This window comes from Poromitra crassiceps (assembly GCF_964638095.1).
Source record: "Poromitra crassiceps genome assembly, chromosome: 13".
In the NCBI taxonomy this organism is placed as follows: Eukaryota; Metazoa; Chordata; class Actinopteri; order Beryciformes; family Melamphaidae; genus Poromitra; species Poromitra crassiceps.
This window is the reverse complement of record NC_139644.1, coordinates 40,685,791-40,695,790: the sequence shown is the minus strand read 5'-3', so window position 1 is coordinate 40,695,790 and position 10,000 is coordinate 40,685,791. Positions and strand designations below refer to the sequence as shown.

At 45.3% G+C, this 10,000-nt stretch overlaps 1 protein-coding gene across 1 annotated transcript in view; it reads left to right on the top strand.

Moving 5' to 3' along the window:
- LOC310788694 (protein kinase C beta type-like) overlaps window positions 1–10,000 on the top strand; it is a gene marked incomplete at its 5' end in the record, with an annotated part of 166,743 nt that overhangs the window by 116,561 nt on the left and 40,182 nt on the right. Inside the window, one exon of the mRNA XM_083650236.1 lies at window positions 3,304–3,477. Within this exon, the coding sequence (XP_083506362.1) occupies window positions 3,304–3,477 (174 nt within the window). The remainder of the gene's footprint in view (window positions 1–3,303; window positions 3,478–10,000) is intronic.

Here is a 10,000-nt window from a genome sequence, read left to right as displayed (position 1 = left end):
CACTGTTCCTCAGATTGTGGCAGGCTAACACATATTGTGCAGCCAGAGTTGCTGTGTTTCCTTCTCCCAGGACAGTTCCCAGTCTGGACTGCTCATCCAGCTCTTTGAATTGGGGGATTTGGGAGCCGAGTTTGTTAAAGAACATTTCTCTAACTGTTTTGAATTTTTCACATTGTAGGAGGAAGTGCATCTCCGTCTCGACCTCACCTGTCAAACAGTGACCACATGTTCTATTTTCTTTTGGTTGCCATGATTTCTTATGTCTTCCTGTTTCGATTGCCAGTTGGTGGTCACTGAGCCTGTACCTGGTGAGGATCTGTCTCTGCTTCCTATCTCTGACAGTAGAGAGATATTCTGCCAATTCATAATCTCTGTTCAGGGCCAGATAGCATTCTAATCTACTTTGATTTTTGGTTTCTTCTTTCCAATGTTCCAAGTAGGTTTCTTTGCATTGTTTAATAATTTGGTTTACCTGAATTGGTGTTTGGGAAGCAGTGTTGGTCTGAGCCTGGTGGAGATGTGGCTGAGGAGGGACAGTTAGTCTCAGCACCAACTGACATAGTGGACTCTTTTCTGGGTTCAGCTCTTGGGTTTGCAGGGCTTTGAAGTGGAGGCTATCTGGGGGACTGGATTTAAGATGATTTACAAATTTTAGTGCTCTCTTTTGAATGTTAATTGTTAATGGATAACGGCCCAATTCTGATCTGCACGCATTTGTTGGTGTTTTTCTTTGTACATGTAGGATGTGTCTGCAGAATTCAGCATGTAGGGATTCTGTTGGGTGTTTCTCCCAGCTGATGAAGCTATGATGACTGAGTGGACCCCATACTTCACTACCGTACAGTGCAATGGGCTGGATCACACTGTCAAATATTTTAAGCCAGATTTTAATTGGAATTTGGATATTATAAAATTTCATTTTGATTGCATGTAGGGCTCTGCGAGCTTTTTCTTTTAGTGCGTTCACTGCCAGGCTGAAGCTGCCTGAGGCTGTTATTGTGAGGCCGAGGTAGGTGTAGCTCATGGTGTGTGGTATGATGGTGTTTCCTAAGGTGAACTGGTGTCTGTCTTCCTGACATCTGGCCTTTTTTTGGAATACCATGATATTCGTTTTTTTCAAATTGACTGCCAGGGCCCAGCTCTGGCAGTAGCGGTCCAGCAGGTCCAGCTGCTGCTGTAGTCCCTGTTTTGTGGGGGACACCAGAACTAGATCATCTGCATAGAGCAGGAATTTGATTTCCTTGTCCAGAAGAGAGAGGCCCGGGGCGGTGCTTAGTTCCAGCTGCTCTGCAAGTTCATTGATGTAAATGTTGAACAGCGTTGGACTCAGGTTGCAGCCCTGGCGGACACCTCTCGCCTGGGCAAAGGATTCAGTGCGTTTGTCTCCAATCTTCACGCTGTATCTGCTTGTCATGTACATGCATTTAATAAGGTCATACACTTTGCCACCGATACCACATTGAAGAAGTCGGTAATATAGGCCTTCATGCCAAATTGAATCGAAGGCTTTTCTAAAGTCAATAAAACAAGCAAATATTTGACCATTTTTTGTTTGGTGTACATGTTTTTCAATGAGTGTGTGAAGAGTGTAGACATGGTCGGTGGTCCGATGTTTGGGGAGAAAGCCAATTTGGCTTTTACTCAGGATATTGTGATTTTCAAGGAAATTTGAAATTCTACTATTTATAATGCTGCAGAATAGCTTTCCCAGACAACTGCTGACACAGATTCCCCGGTAGTTGTTGGGATCCAGTTTGTCCCCACTCTTAAAGATGGGAGAGATAAGGCCCTGGCACCACATGTCAGGAAAACAGCCTGAACTCAGTATTATGTTGAACAGTTTGAGCACAGCATCCTGCATGTTAGGGCTGCAGTTTTTGAGCATTTCATTTTTTATGTTGTCTGGGCCACAAGCTTTTTTTGTTTGGAGACATTTAGTCTTTTTTGACAATTCATCCCAAGTGATTGGGAAGTCAAGGGGGTTTTGATTGTTTTTTATGGTTGATTCTAATGATTCTAGTTTTTCTTTGATAAGATCTTGAGTTGAGCCTCTCTCTCTCTGTCCCTCTCTCTCTCTGTCCCTCTCTCTCTCTGTCCCTCTCTCTCTGTCTTTCTCTCTCTGTCCCTCTCTCTCTCTGTCCCTCTCTCTGTCCCTCTCTCTCTCTGTCCCTCTCTTTGTCCCTCTCTCTCTCTGTCCCTCTCTCTCTTTGTCTTTCTCTCTCTGTCCCTCTCTCTCTGTCCCTCTCTCTCTCTGTCCCTCTCTCTCTCTGTCCCTCTCTCTCTCTGTCTTTCTCTCTCTGTCCCTCTCTCTCTGTCCCTCTCTCTCTCTGTCTTTCTCTCTCTGTCCCTCTCTCTCTCTGTCCCTCTGTCTCTGTCCCTCTCTCTCTCTGTCTTTCTCTCTCTGTCTTTCTCTCTCTGTCCCTCTCTCTCTCTGTCCCTCTCTCTCTCTGTCTTTCTCTCTCTGTCCCTCTCTCTCTCTGTCCCTCTCTCTCTCTGTCCCTCTCTCTCTCTGTCTTTCTCTCTCTGTCCCTCTCTCTCTGTCCCTCTCTCTCTCTGTCCCTCTCTCTCTCTGTCCCTCTCTCTCTGTCTTTCTCTCTCTGTCCCTCTCTCTCTCTGTCCCTCTCTCTCTCTGTCCCTCTCTCTCTCTGTCTTTCTCTCTCTGTCCCTCTCTCTCTGTCCCTCTCTCTCTCTGTCCCTCTCTCTCTCTGTCCCTCTCTCTGTCCCTCTCTCTCTGTCCCTCTCTCTCTCTGTCCCTCTCTCTCTGTCTTTCTCTCTCTGTCCCTCTCTCTCTCTGTCCCTCTCTCTCTGTCCCTCTCTCTCTCTGTCTTTCTCTCTCTGTCCCTCTCTCTCTGTCTCTCTCTCTCTCTGTCTTTCTCTCTCTGTCTTTCTCTCTCTGTCCCTCTCTCTGTCTTTCTCTCTCTGTCCCTCTCTCTCTCTGTCCCTCTCTCTCTCTCTGTCCCTTTCTCTCTCTGTCTTTCTGTCTCTGTCCCTCTCTCTCTCTGTCTTTCTCTCTCTGTCCCTCTCTCTCTCTGTCTTTCTCTCTCTGTCCCTTTCTCTCTCTCTCTCTCTGTCTCTGTCCCTCTCTCTCTCTGTCTTTCTCTCTCTGTCCCTTTCTCTCTCTCTCTCTGTCTCTGTCCCTAGGTGAACTTGCACAGCGTGAAGTGACAGAGGAGCTTAATGCCATTAGATCTTGAATCAAGATGAGTTAATCTCTCTCTCTCTCTCTCTCTCTCTCCCCTCTCTCTCTCTCTCTCTCCCCCTCTGCCTCTCTCTCTCTCCCCCTCTCTCTCCATCTCTCCCCAGGTGATGCTGGCGGACCGTAAAGGCACAGAGGAGCTGTACGCCATCAAGATCCTGAAGAAGGACGTGGTGATCCAGGATGATGACGTGGAGTGCACCATGGTGGAGAAGCGAGTGCTGGCGCTGGCTGGCAAGCCTCCGTTCCTAACACAGCTCCACTCCTGCTTCCAGACCATGGTGGGTAGGAGATACTGATGTGTGTGTGTGTGTGTGTGTGTGTGTGTGTGTGTGTGTGTGTGTGTGTGTGTGTGTGTGTGTGTGTGTGCGTGCGTGCGTGTGTGTGTGTTTGTGTACACAAAGTGTAAGCATGCACATACACACACACAGGGCTGCTCTGTTTATTCGCAACAGAAAAACCCAACTGTTTCGATCTGCAACTCTCTCTCTCCCCCCCCTCCCTGACATGTCGGGGAGGGCTGCTATGTAAACAGGAATATTAGTGGATAATTCATATACTCGGAATATTGTCTTTTTCCGAATATGGGCAATAACCAGAATATTATGTGCATGTAAACGTAGTCGATTTGGTGCGAAAGGAATTAAAGGCTTCGATGCCTGTCCCGAATATAGGCCGGTTGAAGTTTGACGGTATCATATTCTGGCATGCTCAATATTCATATTTCAACTTCTTTGGAGCAGCTGCAGACTTTCATTCTGATGTTACTGTATATTTACGTCTAATTATACGTTGTTGTTTTCTCAACGTTGGTGCAGGCGGTCCTATCAACCTCTATTCAATGTCAAAATGTTTGCTGGGATGGTTGTGCACACACACACACACACACACACACACACACACACACACACACACTTGCCGATTTTACACTGTTTTAGATAATTGGATTTTCTGTATATCTCTCCCAGGATACACGGACACACTTCACAGCCCCCTATACCCACTGTAACTGTACAGTATGTCAGCTGTAGTGCTGTGTATATACTGTGTGCGTGTCCATTACATTCACATGCTAACTGCTAGGGATGCACTGATACCACTTTTTTTCTCTAACCAACCGATACAGAGTACGATATGAGTACTTGCGGTAATAATACATAAGAATGACTTTGAAAACATGCTATATTTTCATCAGATGTTCCTCTTTTTTAAATATACAGTACAACACGATGCTGTTTGTGACATTTCACAGTAACCTGTTATGCTGTCACGTTGCCGTAAAGTGGTGTCGGTTGTGTCAGTAGTTTTACGCACAGTATCGAAGCCGATACCGATACTAGTGTCAGTGCATTCCTACAGACTACATACATGTACACACAAGCACACACACATACATACATACACACATACATACATACACACACATACATACATACACACATACATACATACACACATACATACATACATACATACACACACACATACATACATACACACATACATACATACATACATACACACATACATACATACATACACACATACATACATACATACACACATACATACATACATACACACATACATACATACATACACACATACATACATACACACACACATACATACATACACACATACATACATACACACATACATGCATCCAATCACATGCTTATCTCTTGTTTTCATCATGTCGGCATTGTGAAGCCCTTTGAGACTTTAACAGTGATTAATGGCTATGCAGAAAACTTGACTTGACTTGACCTACTACACACACACAGGCACACACACACACGCGCGCACGCGAACACACGCACGTGCACACACGCACACACAAACGCACGCACACACACACACACACACACGCACGCATGCGCACACACACACACACACACACACACACACAGTGTTGAGTGTGTTAATCCTCCTCAGCAGTAATTCTCTAAGCAGAGGAAGCATGCACTCGCAACATATACAGATACACACATACACACACATAACATATAAGCATATAGATACACGCAATAATAATAATAAATATATCCGCAAGCAGCAATACCAGGGGTTCAAGCCTATTGCCCCCGAAGGGGCTTGAATATCTGTCATATCTGTCATTGGGCTAAATTTCAGGGATTGGCCCAGGGGTATGGATGGTTAGAAAAACAGGAAATGAGGTGTTGGTAATATCGCCCAACTTTGGTAGATTGGTATAATTTTTTGTTTCCGAGTAGCGGGTGAGTTTTCTAGCCTAGGTGCAAAATGTGTTTACTGTGGGCCTTAGGCTTTCTGAGATATAGCCAGTTTACTGTGGGCCTTAGGCTTTCTGAGATATAAATGTGTTTACTGTGGGCCTTAGGCTTTCTGAGATATAGCCAGTTTACTGTGGGCCTTAGGCTTTCTGAGATATAGCCAGTTTACTGTGGGCCTTAAGCTTTCTGAGATATAGCCAGTTTACTGTGGGCCTTAGGGTTTCTGAGATATAGCCAGTTTACTGTGGGCCTTAAGCTTTCTGAGATATAGCAAGTTTACTGTGGGCCTTAAGCTTTCTGAGATATAGCCAGTTTACTGTGGGCCTTAGGCTTTCTGAGATATAGCCAGTTTACTGTGGGCCTTAAGCTTTCTGAGATATAGCCAGTTTACTGTGGGCCTTAGGCTTTCTGAGATATAGCCAGTTTACTGTGGGCCTTAGGCTTTCTGAGATATAGCCAGTTTACTGTGGGCCTTAAGCTTTCTGAGATATAGCCAGTTTACTGTGGGCCTTAGGGTTTCTGAGATATAGCCAGTTTACTGTGGGCCTTAAGCTTTCTGAGATATAGCAAGTTTACTGTGGGCCTTAAGCTTTCTGAGATATAGCCAGTTTACTGTGGGCCTTAGGCTTTCTGAGATATAGCCAGTTTACTGTGGGCCTTAAAGTCCCTGGAAACCAGAAATATTTCTTTATTATTTAGCATTTTGAGTTCATCACATCACAGGACCCTATGTTAATAAGCCACCAGCCAAATTTGAACGATGATGAACGTCGCAAAGTATATAAATTTAGGTTTGACAGTCTGGCAAAACTCATGAGAAAATCATTATTTTTTAGAGTGTATTTCTCCCGCGGACTGTGTGGGCGTGTCCTTTCTGCAGCAGGTTTTCCGAGAGAGAGAGAGCGCGAGACAGAGGGGGGAGGGAAACGGAGAAAGAGATCAAGTTACACAGCACTCGCGAGTGTGTGTGTGTGTGTGTGTGTGTGTTAGAGCTGGGCTCGGGCTGAATTTTCCTTACCGAACCCGACCGAGCCCGTCACATTATTAGCCGAGCCCGGCCCGGCCCGACAGGTGTCAATTGATAATCTGTCCGAGCCCGGCCCGAACCCCCTCCCTGATTTTTTTTTCCCCCTCGGAGCGCAGCGAGCGCATAATTCAATGAGTCTGTCCAGCCTATAAACAGCCCTATATAATCCCAAACCAAAATCAGTCCTCGTAATTCAAAGCAGTCAATGATTAATATGTAATGTACAAAGCAAAGCACCAAACAGCCTAATTTGTGCGTGCCGTGCGCTGCCCACACAGTCCCACATCGCTGAAAGAAGTACTGCACGGTGTCTGCGACACCAGCGCTGATGAGCCTACACGCAGCTGACTCCAGGCAGAGCAGCAGAGTGATGTCTGGGCGTGTTTCATTCGATGCCTTCAGGTGCTTTCATTAACGTAGTAAATTAGCTCAGGAGCTGATGATAGATTTTATTTGAAGGCAAAAACAAGTGACTGATTACGTGACCGAGCCCGGCCCGAGCCCGAACGCGACTTCAATAATTCTGTCCGAACCCGGCCCGTAAGTCGGGCCGGGTTCGGGTTCCGAGTCCGACGGGCCGGGTAGCCCTGCTCTAGTGTGTGTGTGTGTGTGTGTGTGTGTGAGAGAGAGAGAGAAAGAGAGAGTAACCTGCGTGTCTCTCGCTCTCTCTCACTAGTCCAGAGAGAGAGAGAGAGAGAGAGAGAGAGAGAGAGAGAGAGAGAGAGAGAGAGAGAGAGAGAGAGAGAGGCACGACGGCACACAGAGTGGGAGGGAGACGGACAGGCTCCCTCGCTGTCCGTCTCCCTCCCACTCTGTGTGCCGTCTCTCTCTCTCTCTCTCTCTCTCTCTCTCACTAGGAGAGAGAGAGAGAGAGAGAGAGAGAGAGGGGGAGAGGGAGAGGGAGAGAAGCATAGCGCTCGCACACAGAGTGGGAGGCAGACGGACAGCGAGGGAGCGCTGTCACTGGGGGCAAAGAACGGACAAAAGCAGGGTGGGTGCGGATTGCGTGCGTGTACAAAGGTTATATAGAGCTTATGACGTCATAAGCTCCTGCGTTTTAGCACCTCGCGCACTGCTATCTTCAATGAGGAAGTACTTTGTAGAATCTTGTAGAAAAGTGGCGATTTTAAGGCTTTGGGTTGAAAGTAATGTATAATAATTTCGGAGGCACAAAATTACTAACATAAGACCCTAAATAACATAGTTAGAACGTTTTTGTGGATTTTGGTTTCCAGGGACTTTAAGCTTTCTGAGATATAGCCAGTTTACTGTGGGCCTTAGGCTTTCTGAGATATAGCCAGTTTACTGTGGGCCTTAGGCTTTCTGAGATATAGCCAGTTTACTGTGGGCCTTAGGCTTTCTGAGATATAGCCAGTTTACTGTGGGCCTTAAGCTTTCTGAGATATAGCCAGTTTACTGTGGGCCTTAGGCTTTCTGAGATATAATGTGTTTACTGTGGGCCTTAAGCTTTCTGAGATATAATGTGTTTACTGTGGGCCTTAGGCTTTCTGAGATATAATGTGTTTACTGTGGGCCTTAAGCTTTCTGAGATATAGCCAGTTTACTGTGGGCCTTAGGCTTTCTGAGATATAATGTGTTTACTGTGGGCCTTAGGCTTTCTGAGATATAGCCAGTTTATAGCCACCACTAGGGGGCGCCCGCGGTCAAACCACTGTTTGAGAAACACTGGTCTATAGACCCCTTATACGCCTACGTCACAATGACAACAAAGCAAGCTGCGCGCGCAACGTGTAGGCAGAAAGCAGTAAGCTTTGCATAGACAGACAGCGAAAACTCTGTCAAAGCCCCGCTGTCAGGACTGCTCTATGCCCATCTGCAACACACAGTTATATTTTAGTTTTAAAATGCAGTTCTCGGCTTACTACCACAGCTTATCGCCTGGTGATAAGCAATGTTATGCATCGAAATTAACGTTGTTTAATGGGACATGTCTTACAGACCCATACGCACTGGCGCTGTCAATTGGCCAAGCCTAGTGGCCGGCAATACATATCGTGCATTCCTTTATAACTGGGGATAGCGTAGATAATTATTCTGTAACTTGCAAAGATATATTGTTATGTTGATAATGCACACAATTCAATGACATTATGTAACGTTACTTGGTCGTTAACTAACCGAGCGATGTGGCTGAGCAGCCAGCTACAGCTTACCTGATTATGAGAGCACAAAGTCGGGCATTTTTAATGATGTCCTCGTTCCAATCAGTTCAACTTAATAATGACATTATTTAACGTTACTTGGTCGTTAACTAACCTAGCGATGTGGCTGAGCAGCCTAGTTTCAGTTTAGGCAGCTTACCTGATTATGAAGAGCACTGCAAAGTCGGGCATTTTTAACGATTTCCTCTTTCGGCTTGCAACCAAAGACACCTACGGTTAGCCTCGCACACACGCAATAGAACACAACACAACACAGTCTGTTACACTATCAACAAAGCAAGGAGTAAAGTTTTACCGAATCCCGTCAACTCATACTGCTTTTAATGCTAACCGTAGGTGTCTTTGGTTGCAAGCCGAAAGAGGAAATCGTTAAAAATGCCCGACTTTGCAGTGCTCTTCATAATCAGGTAAGCTGCCTGAACTGAAACTGTAGGCTGCTCAGCCACATCGCTAGGTTAGTTAACGACCAAGTAACGTTAAATAATGTCATTATTAAGTTGAACTGATTGGAACGAGGACATCATTAAAAATGCCCGACTTTGTAGTGCTCTTCATAATCAGGTAAGCTGCCTGTAGCTGTAGGCTGCTCAGCCACATCGCTCGGTTAGTTAACGACCAAGTAACGTTACATAATGTCATTGAATTGTGTGCATTATCAACATAACAATATATCTTTGCAAGTTACAGAATAATTATCTACGCTATCCCCAGTTATAAAGGAATGCACGATATGTATTGCCGGCCACTAGGCTTGGCCAATTGACAGCGCCAGTGCGTATGGGTCTGTAAGACATGTCCCATTAAACAACGTTAATTTCGATGCATAACATTGCTTATCACCAGGCGATAAGCTGTGGTAGTAAGCCGAGAACTGCATTTTAAAACTAAAATATAACTGTGTGTTGCAGATGGGCATAGAGCAGTCCTGACAGCGGGGCTTTGACAGAGTTTTCGCTGTCTGTCTATGCAAAGCTTACTGCTTCTGCCTACACGTTGCGCGCGCAGCTCAATGTTGACAAGCTGTATAAGGGGTCTATAGTGAGCTTCATTGTGAGCAAGACAGAGTTCCCATAGTTTACTATAAACACTAGGGGTGGGGGAAAAAATCGATACACCACAGTATCGCGATATTTTGCCTGACGATATCGTATCGATATTTGGACGCCAAATATCGATATTGCAAAAAAAAAAAAAAAAAATTTTTTTTTTTTTTTTTGCAGGCCACCGGGCTACTATAAACTTTAGTTCCAAGGCCAGCAGTAAACAAACGGTAGCATATTTTCATTTTGTTTTAACAGTAACAGTTTTGTCATAACAGTCATTTACAAATTCCCCAGTT